Source organism: Coregonus lavaretus (assembly GCF_964263955.1).
Source record: "Coregonus lavaretus genome assembly, chromosome: 26".
NCBI classification, from domain to species: Eukaryota; Metazoa; Chordata; class Actinopteri; order Salmoniformes; family Salmonidae; genus Coregonus; species Coregonus lavaretus.
Window position 1 is genome coordinate 3,318,333 of NC_140013.1, and position 18,952 is coordinate 3,337,284.

The window sequence follows — 18,952 nt, forward strand, 5'->3', positions numbered from 1 at the left end:
ATCTCAGTATATATACACCTGTTCTGAAAGGCCCCAGAGTATGCAACACCACTAAGCAAGGGGCACCACCAAGCAAGCGGCACCATGAAGACCAAGGAGCTCTCCAAACAGGTCAGGGACAAAGTTGTGGAGAAGTACAGATAAGGGTTGGGTTATAAAAAAATATCAGAAACTTTGAACATCCCACGGAGCACAATTAAATCCAATATTAAAAAATTGAAAGAATACGGCACCTCAACAAACCTGCCAAGAGAGGGCCGCCCACCAAAACTCACGGACCAGGAAAGGAGGGCATTAATCAGAGAGGCAACAAATAGACCAAAGATAACCCTGAAGGAGCTGCAAAGCTCCACAGCAGAGATTGGAGTATCTGTCCATAGGACCACTTTAAGCCGTACACTCCAAAGAGCTGGGCTTTACGGAAGAGTGTCTAGAAAAAAGCCATTGCTTAAAGAAAAAAATAAGCAAACACGTTTGGTGTTGACCAAAAGGCATGTGGGAGACTCCCCAAACATGTGGAAGAAGGTACTCTGGTCAGATGAGACTAAAATTGAGCTTTTTGGCCATCAAGGAAAACGCTATGTCTGGCGCAAACCCAACACCTCTCATCACCTCGAGAACACCATCCTAACAGTGAAGCATGGTGGTGGCAGCATCATGCTGTGGGGATGTTTTTCATCGGCAGGGACTGGGAAACTGGTCAGAATTGAAGGAATGATGGATGGCGCTAAATACAGGGAAATTCTTGAGGGAAACCTGTTTCAGTCTTCCAGAGATTTGGGACGGAGTTTCACCTTCCAGCAGGACAATGACCGTAAGCATACTGCTAAAGCAACACTCGAGTGGTTTAAGGGGAAACATTTAAATGTCTTGGAATGGCCTAGTCAAAGCACAGTCCTCAATCCAATTGAGGGGGGGGGGGGGGGGGTTCTGTCTTATTTTTTTTTGCATCTTCAAAGTGGTAGGCGTGTTGTGTAAATCAAATGATACAAACCCCCCAAAAATCCATTTTAATTCCAAGTTGTAAGGCAACAAAATAGGAAAAATGCCAAGGGGGGTGAATACTTGAGCAAGCCACTGTAAACTATATATACAAAAGTATGTGGACACCCCTTCAAATTAGTGGATTCGGCTATTACGGCCACACCCGTTGATGACAGGTGTATAAAATTGTGCCCACAGCCATGCAATCACCATAGACAAACACTGGCATTAGAATGGCCTTCCTGAAGAGCTAAGTGACTTTCAACATGGCACCGTCATAGGATGCCACCTTCCCAACAAGTCAGTTTGTCAAATTTCTGCCCTGCTAGAGCTGCCCCGGTCAACTCTAAGTGCTGTTATTGTGAAATGGAAACGTCTAGGAGCAACAACGTATTGGATCACTAAAGAATACATTTTTTACATTACCATGTAGTTTACCAATAAAATGGTCTGATGGTGACCGGAGTATTATCTCAGTTTACCTATTTGCTTATGGTCTTGCCTACGCCTAGCAAACAGTTTTTTAAATTATATGAGAAAGAAATATTCCATTTTATTTGGAATGGCAAGCCAGACAAAATTAAACGGGCCTATTTATATAATGAATATGAATTCGGAGGACAGAAATTATTAAATATTAAAGCATTAGACCTATCACTAAAAGCTTCAGTCATACAAAAGTTATACTTAAATCCGAACTGGTTCTCTAGCAAATTATTAAGATTGTCTCACCCAATGTTCAAGAATGGCCTTTTTCCCTTTATTCAGATTACAACCTCTCACTTTAAGTTATTTGAAAAGGAAATAATCTCCCAAATATCACTATTTCTAAAACAAGCCATAGAAAGTTGGTTGCAATTTCAATTTAATCCTCCAGAAACGACAGAACAAATAATGCAACAAATATTGTGGTTAAACTCAAATATACTAATTGATTAAAAACAATTTTTTTGACAACATAAAAAAAAAAAAGGTATAATCTTCGTAAATGATATTATCGGTAGGACTGGTGGAGTTATGTCGCACATGCAGCTAACAAAAACATATGGAAATGTGTGCTCTACCCAAAATTACAACCAAATAATTGCAGCATTACCGCAAAAATGGAAAAGGAAAGTGGAAGGGAGAGAAAGTAAGGAACTTGTCTGTCGGCCTTGCATTAAAGAATATAATTGGTTAAAGAAAATTGTGATAAATAAAAAAGTATACCAGTTTCATTTAAGGACCAAAGGATTGACAGCCGTCCCATATAGATTGCAAAATAGTTGGGAAGAGATTTTTGACGTACCGATTCCATGGCATAGTGTTTATGAACTGATATGCAAAACGACGCCGGATTCAAAACTTAGAAATGTTCAATTTCTATTGCTACCAATAGAATGTTATTTATATGGGGGATACAATCTTCCCAGCTCTGCAGAATTTGCTGTGAAGAGACAGAATCATTAGATCATTTGTTTTGGTACTGTCCATTTGTAGCTTATTTTTGGTCACAGGTCCAGGAATGGCTGAAGGATTCCAATATTTACCTGGAGCTAACCCTGCATAAAGCACTACTGGGTGATCTGAAAAGTCATAGTCAATCGATCAATAATATAATAATACTTTTAGCAAATATGTTTATTTTCAATTTACAATCTGTAGAAACAATGAGAATAGAAGGGTTCAGAACTTTTGTGAAACATCACAGTACAGTTGAAAAAGATATGGCAAATAGAAATCCAATATGGATGGTGTTAAGAGATAGATGAGAGGTGTTGAATGGAGCTGAAGGATGGGACTAATAACAACTAACAACAACTAATAACAACAATATATCTAATGTAAAGCATACTGTGGTCCATAATAAGTATATAGGTTATAGGTTGGGAGCTTTTGAAAGCTCTCAACCACCCTCTGGAGAACCCTGCGGTTGCAGACGGTGCAGTTGCCGTACCAGGCGGTGATACAGCCTAACAGGATGCTCTCAATGTTGCATCTGTAAAAGTTTGTGAGGGTCTTAGGGGCCAAGACAAATTTCTTCAGCCTCCTGAGGGTGAAGAGGCGGTGTTGTGCCTTCTTCACTACACTGTCTGTGCGGGTGGACCATTTCAGATTGTCAGTGATGTGTACACCAAGGAACTTGAAGCTTTTCACCTTCTCCACTGCGACCCCGTCGATGTGGATAGGGGGGTGCTCCCTCTGCTGTCTCCTGAAGTCCACGATCAGCTGCTTCGTTTTGTTGACATCATGGGAGAAGTTATTTTCCTGGAACCACTCCGCCAGGGCCCTCATCTCCTCCCAATAGGCTGTCTTGTCGTTGTTGGTAATCAGGCCTACCACTGTTGTGTTGTCTGCAACCTTGATGATTGAGTTGGAGGCGTGCAGGGCCACACAGTCATGGGTAAAGAGGGAGTACAGGAGGGGGCTGTGTACGCACCCTTGTGGGGCCCCTGTGTTGAGGATGAGCGTAGTGGAGGTGTTGTTGCCTACCTTCACCACCTTTGTGGGGCCCGTCAGGAAGTCCAGGACCCAGTTGCACAGGGCGGGGTTCAGACCCAGGGCCCCGAGCTTAATGATGAGCTTGGAGGGTACTATGGTGTTGAAGGCTGAGCTGTAGTCAATGAACAGCATTCTTACATAGGTATTCCTCTTGTCAAGATGGGATAGGGCAGTGTGCAGTGCGATGGCGATTGCATCATCCGTGGATCTATTGAGGCGGTATGCAAATTGCAGTGGATCTAGGGTGTCAGGTAAGGTGGAGGTGATATGATCCTTAACTAGCCTGTCAAAGCACTTCATGATGACAGAAGTGAGTGCTACGGGGTCAAAGTCATTTAGTTCTGTTACCTTCGCTTTCTTGGGTACCTTACTGTAATAAACTTTACTGTAACAGTTTTCCATTAAAATTGACAAAAATAGCTTTTTAGCAAAACTATTTCTCAAGCAAGAATGTCTGGGAGTGGTCTGAGTGGGGAGGGGAAAACTGAAAACTAGCTCTTATTGGCAGAGTGGTTTGGAAGTCTTTATTGGTCTATTAACCAATTATCCTCCGGTGATCAATATTAACAAATGTATCACCAGGCATGCCGAAACTCTCACCCATGCAAACCTGCTGATTAGAAGGTCCTGTGTCAGGAAATAACTTGGACCAACAAAAAAAAATCACACTTACAGTGCTAGTTTCAGCTGTTGTACAAAGATCAATGTCCTGGTACAATACAACAAACATTAACACCAGTTGCAAAGCAGAATATATAGAATTTGGTCTCTGAGTGGATTTAATTTGTAATGCCATCATAGAGATTGTAACTATCTCCATTTCATCATGCACAGGACACAGAACAGTAGTCTACTGTAGCCATAAATTAGGCCAGTAGGACAGTCTACTGATGTTTATTCCTTTCACTTATGGACCCATTTGTTTTTAACACAGAGCTCTTAAGCCTACAGATTATCATTCAGGCTCAGTAGAAAATTACATTTGTACGGTCCTTCTAAATGCAGATCTGTCCGCTGGTTAACTATATACACTAGTAGGAATGTTCCAACAGCTGATTCAGATTCTTTATTTGCAAACAGCGGACATACCCGAGGGCCCTCAAACCTTGACCTAATCATTTAGCTCACGTTATTCCATTGTAATCGGGATGGTTCAGAACCACGCTCGAGTGACAATTGAAATTTCCCTGAAGACTTGTTTCGGCTCCCCAAGCTAATGCCTTTAGGCTTTAGCTCAGTGAGCTAATACGCCCTTCTGGAGTGCAGGAGACCCGAGAGGTATATGACAAAGCAATTTCAGAATATTCAGAATATTGATCCTGCTTTGTAGTATACCCCTCTGGGTTCAAACACACCATTATCACTATCAGGAATCATTTATCCCTATTATAGCACATGTTGTTGCAGTTCCACTGTTCCTCAAAATACTAACAGAAGAACAAATGCAAAACACAAATGCATTGAGCATCACATTCTGTTCATCCTTCTCACTGAGGATGAGAGGGAAGCATACTGTATACACACCTTGCACGGAAATAGCACTGCGGACGCCACTTTCTCCATGGGCAGGTTCCGGCTCCGCTTCTGCCGACATTGGTTGCAGACTAGATGGCCAGCTCGGCACTGCAGGATCAGAGATAGAACATAGTCGAAGCACACAGTACACTAGACACGGAGGTGAGTTCGTGCTGGTGCAGGGACACTGCACCCTGTTCAGGGACGAGGCCAGCCGAGGTTGCCCTTCGGTTGTATCGTCAGGGAGGTCTGGATGCTCTTTGATGCAGGTCTTTGCACCGGTTCCTGCTATGGACGGGCGGCTCATCATTGGTAAAACATCGGAACTCCCAAAGTTGCTACTGATTTGGTTGACAACCATGAATATCACCAAGGACACATGAAAACATCTGATGTCAAAAGATCTGATGTGATTGGTCAAAAGACCAATTAGTGGAAAAAAGATCTGAATTGGGCTGGCTGTGTAAACACAGCCCACAACGCGAGGATTACACAAGAACATAGGCCTATAGTTTGAGTGTGTCCAGCCCCCGCCCATAAACTACACTACTCCCGCCCCCTCCATCTGATCAGTTACAGCAGCCTATGAATACAGTACCAAAAATGGTGTAGAGACTCTATGGATGAGTTCGCTCTCCTCCAGTTCTACTCCAGGTGGTAATTGTAAGGTTGCCCCAGAAGTAAGTTTAAAGAAAATATGTGGCAAAATCTAAATGTCCTGTCGTTTGTTTTATATTGTAGATAGGCGTATATAATAGATTTTACTTTATTTATCCAGAACCCTGAGCAGTTTGGGGGTTAAGTGCTTCCGGTTGCCAGCTCACATCCCACCAGATCTCTCTAGTCAGCCCTGGGATTCTAACCGGCATCCTGCGGTTACTGGTCAGCCTCTCTAACCTCGAGGCTACCCTCCGCCATATAATCTCATTTTACTGACGTGTTCATTGATTCATAGCTGATGAAAACACAACACTTAGGCCTGTTGTGTTTGTGTAATGAAATGTAACGTAACATTGCAAACTAAGGGATAATTATGTTGCAATATTCTAGTGTCTGGTTATAGACCTATTGTCATACAGAGTAACAATATTGCAAATATTGTCAGATTCACTCTCTGACAAGACATGATAAAGGGTGCATAGTACACATACGGTATACCCTACAACCACATCTCTCTTGTTTGTTTTTTTAAATAACTTTAATTAACATAAAATCACCATAGATTACAATGACTGCAAAACCACATTTCATACATGCATGGAAAAGGTTTGGGGCTATAATAGGTATATCAAAAATCAAAATTTTCAATATAGCCAAGTTTTCTTATCAAAATATTAGGCTAACGATGACACCAAAAAAAGACAGTCAAAACTGACAATTGTAGGCTAAAGACTGTGCCACAAATATTAAATAGAAATAGTTATGTTATATAGTAGTCTTATTGCAAAGACATGTAATATCCTCACTCAATTAAACAGCTTCTCAAACTGTCAATAACATGGGTATCCTATGATGGGTCAACAACATTAAAGTATAGGCCTATTTTACAGAACATCTTAAAAAAAAAAAAAAGTACAATAGAATGCCTGACAAATATTACACAGTAAGAAATTCTTTACATTGACCTCTTATCTTACTATGGCCAGGATCCGATCGCGTTTTATTGATAAAGCTCCATTTAAAGGTAATTTCCGATTGAGCTGACATACTGTATGTGCAGTGTTTACTGTGAACGCAGGAAAATAGCCTTTAAATGGTGCATTGCCGCAAAGCGTGATGGGATTGAATCCTGGCCTAAGCTGTAAAAGTTGCAAACACACTTTTTTTTGTTTTCGTCCCGAACTGAACATTTAGTTGCTTTCTTGATGGGGTTGGTAGCATAAGGGTGCCTTCAAACCAGACAACTGGATACGTAAAAAAAGGAATCCAGAACATTACGATCATCAAGTATCCTCCCTGGTCAGAAAAAGGGCATGGTTCCGTTCCAGTCGATGGCAGCTCCCTCCCATTTGGTCCTAATGGCCATCTCTACAGAGGGAAACCTCTTCTCTGGGTCTCCCTGGGTGTCCTTGATCCCTACCTCCCAGTGGTGGGAGTGAGTGTCTGGAACAAGAGAGGTGTTAATTAACAGTAAAGACATGAGTGCTGAATCCCAAATCAACCCCTAGCCCCTAACCTCTAGGCACGTGTAGATCTGAGAGGATTGGATAAGTGTAAGCAGGGAATAATTCTGGGCCCTATGCCCATTGTTATTTGTGAGATCACACTCAAGCAATCATTTAGCGTTGATAAGCAAAAGTATAATCACATAGACCTATAAATTATTACGATGCAATAAAATTCACATTATATCATATTCAATATTGAGACAAAAGGGGTAAATGTATTTGAATATATCAAATGACAGTCAGAGATACAGGCTGTCCATCCTACCGATGGTCAGCAGGGCTGTGCTTTGTTGCGATGGCTGGCCATTGTAGAAGTACATGTGGAACAGGTGCTCCATCTTCCAGTCAGAGAGCAGGCAGCGGTTGGGACTGAAGAGGACACTGTAGGTGCCATTGATACTGCACACCCAAATTGGCAACTTTGGCGTTTTCAGCATGCTTCCCACCTAGAGGGCGCCACAGGGAATGGATGAAAGATCTAGACCTGGACCCATATTTACAAAGCGTCTCAGAGTAGGAGTGCTAATCTAGGATCAGGTCCCCCATGTCCATGTAGTCTTAAGCTTTGTTTAAATTGGGGAGACGTGGTCTAAAAGGCAAACCTGATCCTAGATCAGCGCTCCTACTTTGAGACGCTTTATGGATACCGGCCCAGAGCAGTGCATCTCATCCTTTTTTGGTACAAGGGACCAGCAGGCTATGATCCTGCCTCTTTGGAGGACTGCAGATCAAAATGAACACTGTACAACTGACTAAATCGGTGTCAACTAAGCATCTGAGGTTCCGATTAGCAACATCCTAGGGACCGGTGCCGGGCCATGGACCAGGGATAGAGAAACACTGATCTAGGAGATGTATTGAGTAATTTCCAGTAGCTCAGCCTCAGCCCTTAAATGGCTAATGAAAGATCAAAGGATGGGCTAAGAAAGTATGGACAGTTTAGTGCCTGTGGGACCAGCATGTTTACTTTGGAAGAGTGATACTGATCAACAGATCAAAGATTGGCTGGCTGGCTGGCTGGCTGGCTGGCTGGCAGACAGGCAGGCAGAGACAGACAGACAGACGGACGGACGGACGGACGGACGGACGGACGGACGGACGGACGGACGGTAGAGCTGTAGATGCAGTGTCAGCAGCAGGTTAGTGTCTCATAACAGACTTAATAATTAGCCAGCCAGCGCGCACATGAGATTTGGTTCTGGGTGCTGAGATTAGCAGCAGTTACAAACAGACAGGAAGGCACTGTTACTGTACCATGGGCAGCTTGGTGCGTTCCAGCAGCTCGCGGCTCCAGTGCAGGTAGCCTACGTCGCTGCGAGCCAGGACCCCGTGGAGAGGCTTCTCTAGTGGGCTGCCGTCGTCACCACAGTGCAGAGTTCCATTGAATACATTGGGACTGGCTCGGCCAGTTAGCAGCAGATTCATCAGTGCCTGATGAATACATAGGGACACAGCAGACGCATGATGCTTGTGTAATGGCTAAGCCATATTCCAATACAAAGCAATAGCAATTTACTGTATATAATACAATCTGTTTTCGCACAATAATATATTTATGCCAGGAGGTCTTTTTATTTTTATTTTTTTATTTCACCTTTATTTAACCAGGTAAGCCAGTTGAGAACAAGTTCTCATTTACAACTGCGACCTGGCCAAGATAAAGCAAAGTAGTGCGATAAAAACAACAACACAGAGTTACATATGGGGTAAAAAAATATATAAAGTCAAAAAAAAAAAATACAACAGAAAATATATATACAGTGTGTGCAAATGTAGCAAGTTATGGAGGTAAGGCAATAAATAGGCTATAGTGCAAAAATAATTACAATTATTATTAACACTGGAATGCTAGATGTGCAAGAGATGATGTGCAAATAGAGATACTGGGGTGCAAAAGAGCAAAATAAATAACAATATAGGGATGAGTTAGTTGGGTAGGCTAATTTCAGATGGGCTGTGTACAGGTGCAGTGATCGGTAAGGTGCTCTGACAACTGATGCTTAAAGTTAGTGAGGGAGATAAGAGTCTCCAGCTTCAGAGATTTTTGCAATTCGTTCCAGTCATTGGCAGCAGAGGACTGGAAGGAATGGCGGCCAAAGGAGGTGTTGGCTTTGGGGATGACCAGTGAGATATACCTGCTGGAGCGCAGACTACGGGTGGGTGCTGCTATGGTGACCAATGAGCTAAGATAAGGCGGGGATTTGCCTAGCAGTGATTTATAGATGGCCTGGAGCCAGTGGGTTTGACGACGAACATGTAGTGAGGACCAGCCAACAAGAGCGTACAGGTCACAGTGGTGGGTAGTGTATGGGGCTTTGGAGACAAAACGGATGGCACTGTGATAGACTACATCCAATTTGCTGAGTAGAGTGTTGGAGGCTATTTTGTAAATGACATCGCCGAAGTCAAGGATCGGTAGGATAGTCAGTTTTACGAGGGCATGTTTGGCAGCATGAGTGAAGGAGGCTTTGTTGCGGAATAGGAAGCCGATTCTAGATTTAACTTTGGATTGGAGATTCTTAATGTGAGTCTGGAAGGAGAGTTTACAGTCTAACCAGACACCTAGGTATTTGTAGTTGTCCACATACTCTAGGTCAGACCCGTCGAGAGTAGTGATTCTAGTCGGGTGGGCGGGTGCCAGCACCGTTCGATTGAAGAGCATGCATTTAGTTTTACTAGTGTTTAAGAGCAGTTGGAGGCTACTGAAGGAGTGTTGTATGGCATTGAAGCTCGTTTGGAGGTTTGTTAACACAGTGTCCAATGAAGGGCCAGATGTATACAAAATGGTTTCGTCTGCGTAGAGGTGGATCTGAGAGTCACCATTTATGCCAGGAGGTCTATCCTGAGGGAGGGCATAAAATAGGCTCTTTTAAACTGCTGTGCTGCCTGCTGCTATAGAAACTGTTGTTAAAGCAAGGTGTTGCTGCTATAGCAACTGTCGATAAAGCAAGGTGTTGTTTGTACATGAAGCCCACGAGCAAGAGCATGCCCCACGAAGAAACACTCTTCACACTTACCTGACGACACACAAAGTTGCCAAGGCTCAAATGCAGCAAGTGAGAGGTGGTACAGTCAAGATCCTCCCTCAACCTTTCAAAAAAGATGCCTTGATTTAGTTAGTGAGTTAGTATTTTCTCTCCAAAAATGAGATTAATAGAAAATGTCAAGATTATTAAATTACATTGTTGTCAGGGTGTTGTGTAACACCACAAAGTGTTTTCTTTGCATTTCCTGAATTCCTCACAAACCACGATGCACCTATCATTTAATGGTTCTGGTCAAGTAACTTAGCCCAGGTGGGGTGATTGTTGGCCTTGGTGAGAATTTTAAAGGGACATTTCACCCAAATAAATGGAAAAGGACAGAGGACTCTATTTACGGCTGGCGCTAAGTGTCAAACGCACGTTAGTTTTCAATTTCGTCATGTAAAAATTGGCACACTGGCATTTTCCACCCCTTACGCCAGGTTCGGCAATTTACCTGTAACATCAGGGCCCCGATTCTTAAGAATAAATGTTTTTCTTAACTCTATACTTAAGAAGAAACTTACGAAAAGTTGCTATTTCTCAATGAAGAAAATAAGATAATGAAAGCAATTTAATATGTTTAATTGACTCACAAACTTCATCTGAAAGTTTCAGCATTGATTGTTTTAAATCCAGTAAAATGTTTTAGACCAGTAATCTCAGTAAGAAATATGCTAACATGATTGCCCTTGCTAGCTAGATAGCTAGAAAGCTTGGTTGCCTAGCAACAATCATCTTAAGAAGATAGTTAAAAAGTTCATAAGAAGATATTTGAGTAAGAAGATATTTGAAAGGTTCGTAAAAATCATAGATTCTAAAGAAATGTTTTAAGAACTGCACTTACAAACTATTTTTTTTCTTAAAAAGCTTCTTAAGTTTTTGCGTAATACGTTGTTTGTGAATCTGGTTCCAGCTCACTTGAACTGCCATGGGAGTGTGAGAGAAAAATTAACATGTAACATGTTTACCTGCTTTGTTTAACAAATGGTAAGACATTTCTGTCCTACTAATGCTGTGTTTTTGTAAAGGGATGGTTTCTACTCCAGCTCCCTGCAGTAGTCTAGGCGTGTGGTCAAGGACATGGGTTTTACTTGAGATAGGGGTATCTGGATCTGACAATTGATTTATGAATGGTTTGGTGATAAAACCTACAGCATGCATTCCATAGAATGAGTTGGTGTTTGTGTAATGTAAGGTACCAGGGAGCGATGGCTCGGGTATGGATAATGTTGATAAGAACCTCGTCTTGGGGGCCAAACCCTGGTGTCCATACAATGAGAACAGTGCTGTTCTGCTGTTTGTCATGTAGACTGAGAGGGTGTATCTTTGCTATAAAAGATATTTGTATTGTCTGTATGTCAGAGCTCTCTGCCCAACACTCAAGAGTGTTGGGTCGACCAGCCTCACTTACTACCTTGTTAATACGTTTTCAATAAAGTAATATCCTGATTGGTGATTGACCTTGTCTCTCCTCATTCTTGATTAGAATTTCCATGACAGGAGGGGTGGAAATATTTGAGGTGTGTCCTTTAAAATGTGTGCCAATATGCCAATTTCAGTCAGCACAACTAGGGATATTTAAGGTCGATCAAAAGCTGGTCTTAGTGGTAACGCAATAAGGTTATGGCATTGATTTTGCCGGAGGAGGCGCTCACAGTAGCCTTATGTACATCACCAATGTTTTATACAAATATCACGAGTAGCAAAACAGTCAACAGACATTCACCTTTTTTATTTATATTGGACATTAGTTTTTGTCCAGCTTCTGTGAAAAGTTTGGAGTTATTATGTGTGATGCCCATTGCATGAAAGGTGTCAGTGACTGCACTATAGGAAGCCTGTTTAGGAACATCAAGTTATTTAAAAAGACTGCTTATTGTTTTTCGTTTATAATTTTGTAAAAACAAATGCATCTTCCATCTTCCTCTGTTGGATCTACAGTAACTGTCAAATCGCGGGAATTCCGATCGCTGTCCGTGGCGCTGAATCCGCTTGTAGGCTATATTTAATCAATAAGGTATGAGGGGGTGTGGTATATGGCCAATATACCAAAGCTAATGTTCATGTGTTCATATGCACGACGCAACGCGGAGTGCCTGGATACAGCCCTTAGCCGTGGTATATTGGCCATATACCACAAACCCCAGAGGTGCCTTATTGCTATTATAAACTGGTTACCAACGTAATTAGAGCAGTAAAAATACATGTTTTGTCATACCCATGGTATACGATCTGATATACCATGGCTGTCAGCCAATCAGCATTCAGGGCTCGAACCACCCAGTTTATAATTGCCTGTTTGTTTACCTTTCACGTGGAAAAGTCATACTAGTCATTTCAATGCCGATGGTAGGCTATAGCTATACTGTATACAGTGAGGGAAAAAAGTATTTGATCCCCTGCTGATTTTGTACGTTTGCCCACTGACAAAGAAATGATCAGTCTATAATTTTAATGGTAGGTTTATTTGAACAGTGAGAGACAGAATAACAACAAAAAAATCCAGAAAAAATGCATGTCAGAAATGTTATACATTGATTTGCATTTTAATGAGGGAAATAAGTATTTGACCCCCTCTCAATCAGAAAGATTTCTGGCTCCCAGGTGTCTTTTATACAGGTAACGAGCTGATATTAGGAGCACACTCTTAAAGGGAGTGCTCCTAATCTCAGCTTGTTACCTGTATAAAAGACACCTGTCCACAGAAGCAATCAATCAATCAGATTCCAAACTCTCCACCATGGCCAAGACCAAAGAGCTCTCCAAGGATGTCAGGGACAAGATTGTAGACCTACACAAGGCTGGAATGGGCTACAAGACCATCGCCAAGCAGCTTGGTGAGAAGGTGACAACAGTTGGTGTGATTATTCGCAAATGGAAGAAACACAAAATAACTGTCAATCTCCCTCGGCCTGGGGCTCCATGCAAGATCTCACCTTGTGGAGTTGCAATGATCATGAGAACGGTGAGGAATCAGCCCAGAACTACACGGGAGGATCTTGTCAATGATCTCAAGGCAGCTGGGACCATAGTCACCAAGAAAACAATTGGTAACACACTACGCCGGGAAGGACTGAAATCCTGCAGTGCCTGCAAGGTCCCCCTGCTCAAGAAAGCACATATACATGCCCGTCTGAAGTTTGCCAATGAACATCTGAATGATTCAGAGGATAACTGGGTGAAAGTGTTGTGGTCAGATGCTGCCTATGACCGCAAGAACACCACCCCCACCGTCAAACATGGAGGTGGAAACATTATGCTTTGGGGGTGTTTTTCTGCTAAGGGGACAGGACAACTTCACTGCATCAAAGGGACGATGGACAGGGCCATGTACCGTCAAATCTTGGGTGAGAACCTCCTTCCCTCAGCCAGGGCATTGAAAATGGGTCGTGGATGGGTATTCCAGCATGACAATGACCCAATACACACGGCCAAGGCAACAAAGGAGTGGCTCAAGAAGAAGCACATTAAGGTCCTGGAGTGGCCTAGCCAGTCTGCAGACCTTAATCCCATAGAAAATCTGTGGAGGGAGCTGAAGGTTCGAGTTGCCAAACGTCAGCCTCGAAACCTTAATGACTTGGAGAAGATCTGCAAAGAGGAGTGGGACAAAATCCCTCCTGAGATGTGTGCAAACCTGGTGGCCAACTACAAGAAACGTCTGACCTCTGTGATTGCCAACAAGGGTTTTGCCACCAAGTACTAAGTCATGTTTTGCAGAGGGGTCAAATACTTATTTCCCTCATTAAAATGCAAATCAATTTATACATTTTTGACATGCGTTTGTCTGGATTTTTTATTCTGTCTCTCACTGTTCAAATAAAACTACCATTAAAATTATAGACTGATCATTTCTTTGTCAGTGGGCAAACGTACAAAATCAGCAGGGGATCAAATACTTTTTTCCCTCACTGTATATACAGTGGGGAAAAAAAGTATTTAGTCAGCCACCAATTGTGCAAGTTCTCCCACTTAAAAAGATGAGAGAGGCCTGTAAATTTCATCATAGGTACACGTCAACTATGACAGACAAAATGAGAAAAAAAATCCAGAAAATCACATTGTAGGATTTTTAATGAATTTATTTGCAAATTATGGTGGAAAATAAGTATTTGGTCAATAACAAAAGTTTCTCAATACTTTGTTATACACCTTTTGTTGGCAATGACTCAGGTCAAACGTTTTCTGTAAGTCTTCACAAGGTTTTCACACACTGTTGCTGGTATTTTGGCCCATTCCTCCATGCAGATCTCCTCTAGAGCAGTGATGTTTTGGGGCTGTCGCTGGGCAACACGGACTTTCAACTCCCTCCAAAGATTTTCTATGGGGTTGAGATCTGGAGACTGGCTAGGCCACTCCAGGACCTTGAAATGCTTCTTACGAAGCCACTCCTTCGTTGCCCGGGCGGTGTGTTTGGGATCATTGTCATGCTGAAAGACCCAGCCACGTTTCATCTTCAATGCCCTTGCTGATGGAAGGAGGTTTTCACTCAAAATCTCACGATACATGGCCCCATTCATTCTTTCCTTTACACGGATCAGTCGTCCTGGTCCCTTTGCAGAAAAACAGCCTCAAAGCATGATGTTTCCACCCCATGCTTCACAGTAGGTATGGTGTTCTTTGGATGCAACTCAGCATTCTTTGTCCTCCAAACACGACGAGTTGAGTTTTTACCAAAAAGTTATATTTTGGTTTCATCTGACCATATGACATTCTCCCAATCCTCTTCTGGATCATCCAAATGCACTCTAGCAAACTTCAGATGGGCCTGGACATGTACTGGCTTAAGCAGGGGGACACGTCTGCCACTGCAGGATTTGAGTCCCTGGCGGCGTAGTGTGTTACTGATGGTAGGCTTTGTTACTTTGGTCCCAGCTCTCTGCAGGTCATTCACTAGGTCCCCCTGTGTGGTTCTGGGATTTTTGCTCACCGTTCTTGTGATCATTTTGACCCCACGGGGTGAGATCTTGCGTGGAGCCCCAGATCGAGGGAGATTATCAGTGGTCTTATATGTCTTCCATTTCCTAATAATTGCTCCCACAGTTGATTTCTTCAAACCAAGCTGCTTACTTATTGCAGATTCAGTCTTCCCAGCCTGGTGCAGGTCTACAATTTTGTTTCTGGTGTCCTTTGACAGCTCTTTGGTCTTGGCCATAGTGGAGTTTGGAGTCTGACTGTTTGAGGTTGTGGACAGGTGTCTTTTAAAGTTACAGGTCTGTGAGAGCCAGAAATCTTGCTTGTTTGTAGGTGACCAAATACTTATTTTCCACCATAATTTGCAAATAAATTCATTAAATATCCTACAATGTGATTTTCTGGAGAAAAAAATTCTCAATTTGTCTGTCATAGTTGACGTGTACCTATGAAAATTACAGGCCTCTCTCATCTTTTTAAGTGGGAGAACTTGCACAATTGGTGGCTGACTAAATACTTTTTTTCCCCACTGTATTTGGGAGCAGTATAATGGTGAGTGGACATTCCCCCTTTCTCTTTATATTGGATATTTTTCCAGCTCCTGTGAAAAGTATGGATGTGCGTAAAACCCTCCATAGTCTAAGTTGTCTTAATATTATATATCCACGGGGAGCAGTTATGGTGCCTGCAGTTGTATTTAGACATAGCCTATTTAAAAAGTTGCTGTTTCGTTTTATTAGTGAATGATTCTGTCTTTTTAGGTCCTATCAATAGTGAATTTAATCTTGCTTATTGACAACGTTTGGCATGTCCATGGCTCAGACATAATGCATTTTACAGTAGGCCCATATCAGTGTGAACAAGGCAACATGCCCAAAGGGGGAACAGGGGCACGTGCCCCCTCAGGTTTGTCCTGTAAAAAAACATTTTTTTCTCTAATACTACTAGCCACCTAGCAATTTTATGAAGTTCAGATAGGTTCCCATTCTCCCAACCTCATCCAAGAAGCCATTTCAGGCTATCAATCAAGTTAGTTAGACAGGCTAGCTACTCTATCTTAGCTGGCATGCCTGCTGGCAAGGTTGGTAGACTTTAGAAAAGCAAGCAATTACTAAATGTACTAAATGTCCTTTCAATCTTTTACCCAGATTTTAGCAGAGATGCAGAAAACCATATTTAGTTTTTTTTAGAAAAACAAGCCCGCTCAAGAGGTATGCTTAGATATGCACAGAAATATACAGATTTTTGTACATAGAATTAAGCATAATAATTGTGGCTCTAGATTGCAGGAAAAAGCTGTTTCAGATGTTTAAAAAATTCAAAAATCTCCAACTTCCACCCCCTCAGGGATCATCACGTACTTTGTGCGCCCTCAGATTTATGCCCCTGAGTGCGAATGCCATGTTTAACAATATATTTCCACAATGAAGCCATGCAATTATTTAGAAAAATGTTCAACATATTTAGCAAATATGGGAAAGGCCTACATTTTGTTATTTTGAATAGGAGTTGATGACACCGCAATACATAAAATACCATAAATACACAACTTGAAGCAACCACATATTTAGCCATGGAGCACGTTCTGATTGGCCAGTGAGGGGTCAAGCCTCGACACACTTACAACTAGTTTTTTCATCAAAACCGAGCACTTTCGCGCCACTGCCAGCTACTGCACCCATAATTCAGGTTGTGAAAATAGCAAAACAAATATCTGATACACCCCTGAACCTATAACGCTACCGCCAGCACTAAGATTGACCATTGCGTAAGGTTTGTTAAAATAGAGCCCAGCGTGTAAGCCACTCTTTGGGTTTGAAATTTTACATTTGCCAATATTGGGTACATTCCAATGGGTTTTGGTTAGAAAATGCTATAGTCAGTGGTTGGCAGTGTTTTGATTGGGCAGGAGCTCACTGATACTGAGTACCCGGCACCTCAAATGTTCTACTGCTTGAGGTCCTGCACATCTTATAAAATATTAGGACAACATTATTGTGGAACTCCTGCACCTAAATATAAACAGTACCGGCAACCAAAATGAGTACCGGCACCAATTTCAGTCCATGTCAAGCACTGGTGGTTGGTAACAGTGGCTAGGTAAACAAATCCAAAGCGTGGATTGTAGTCTCTCCTAGTCCATCAATTGCTTTCAATTGTATTGTGGGTGAACTATCCTTTTAAGGAGCTCCGGTGTATTGGACTGGTGGTTGTATACCTGGCGATGGTCCTTGAAAAGATTAAGCTGTAGAGAAACAAGATGACTCCATGACTCCCCTCGTCTTTAAACTGCAGGTAGGAGTGGGGAAAAAGAAACATGACACTAAACAGTCACCATCCAAAACAGGTTATTTTTGTATTGGTCCAGAAACTTTGGAACCTGGGCAGCCAGTACTACCATTGCAGTCCTTTAAGGTAGATACTACTGCTAACCTAGAAACATCAAACTTAAATCAACAGATCAGGAGTTATGGTAATAGAGTATTGGCAGTGAGTTAGGTATCATAAAACAGTTAAATGTTAATTATGACAAGAAATGACTACAGTATTCTGTAACATTTCCTATGACTACATCTCTTAATGCATTGTAAGCACATGTAATGTATAATGCCTTATGAGCTGTGCATAATGCATTATAATGTACAACATACTGGTGCTGCTTACAACTGCTAATAAACATGTGTAACTACATTCATAGAGCATTATGACAAAGGTTATAGGAAGTGTTACCCAACATATTAGCTAAAAATAACTTGTTACTCACACATTGGATGTGCTCATAGACAAATTTCCTGACATCCTCTTTCTTCTTGAAACTAAAAAGCTGTAGCTGGAAACAAAGAGTGAAAAACAAATTCTCAGTGCACAGGATGGATGTCACTACACACTAGAGACATTTGACAACTATTGTCCAGCAGAAGGTTTAGTAATGGTGAAAACTAGAACTGTCATGATACATGTATAAAGACATTCCTGTGTTCCTAGATGACCACAGGCTATTTCAGGTCTGGACCGCTATTCATAAAGTGTCTCAGAGTAGGATCGATTTAGCACCGGTTTTGCCGTTTAAATCATAATGAATAAGAGGGAGGACCTGATCTTAGATCAGCACTCCTACTCTGAGACGCTTCGTGAATCATGCCCTGTCATGTAACTTATGACAATTGAGGCCATACTCTCTCAGTGAAGTTGTCCAGTTTGTAGTCCAGGTGGGGGGTGAAACAGTAATCTGACGTCACAAAGGAGATGGTGGCGCTCCTTTCCTCACCAGCTGCCCACAGAATGTCAGTCAGAGCGGCGGCCAAAGCCCTCTCCTGCTCCTTCTCACCCACCTCACTCAGACTGGGCAGGAGCAGAGACGGGAGAGAGCACAGTCAATGGCATGTCTCAACTTTTTCCCCCTTTGTCCCAATAATCTGTCCTTTCTCCCCAAGTGTACACTCGTTCACTCCTCCTCACACATTTAAATGCACGGGCTAGACAAGTTATTTCTTATAACAGTCCTTTCCTTTTAAGGGAAGAAGGGAAGAGAACAAGTGCACACTACGGTAAAAATGACAGATTATTGAGACGCTGGGCTAAGACTATGGCCTCCGACCCATCCAGGTCCAAGGAGCAGGCATAGTTTGAAAATGACTTTTACTGTTTCTAGTCAGGTGATGTCCGATTCGGTTTAATTTGACTTGAGCCATTTTCTCACCTTTGCAGTCTGCAACAGTCTGAGTTGGTCTGGCGGGTGAAGAGCAAGTATTTGATAATGTTTGCTTGGACCACCATTTGAATGGCACGGGATCCTCCCTAAAGAAAAAATATGCTGTTTCATTAAAACTGCTGTCAAACAAAATGTCTTGAGTTTGGCCTTAAGGA

At 42.2% G+C, this 18,952-nt stretch overlaps 1 protein-coding gene across 1 annotated transcript in view; it reads right to left on the bottom strand.

Moving 5' to 3' along the window:
• Positions 1-6,940: 6,940 nt before the first annotated feature.
• The window catches only part of mindy4b (MINDY family member 4B), a gene marked incomplete at both ends in the record, with an annotated part of 31,306 nt that continues 19,294 nt past the window's right edge, over positions 6,941-18,952 (bottom strand). The window contains 8 exons of the mRNA XM_084143282.1: positions 6,941-7,083; positions 7,414-7,594; positions 8,403-8,579; positions 10,166-10,238; positions 17,304-17,374; positions 17,850-17,915; positions 18,262-18,427; positions 18,786-18,883. Of these exons, the coding sequence (XP_083999408.1) occupies positions 6,941-7,083; positions 7,414-7,594; positions 8,403-8,579; positions 10,166-10,238; positions 17,304-17,374; positions 17,850-17,915; positions 18,262-18,427; positions 18,786-18,883 (975 nt within the window). The remainder of the gene's footprint in view (positions 7,084-7,413; positions 7,595-8,402; positions 8,580-10,165; positions 10,239-17,303; positions 17,375-17,849; positions 17,916-18,261; positions 18,428-18,785; positions 18,884-18,952) is intronic.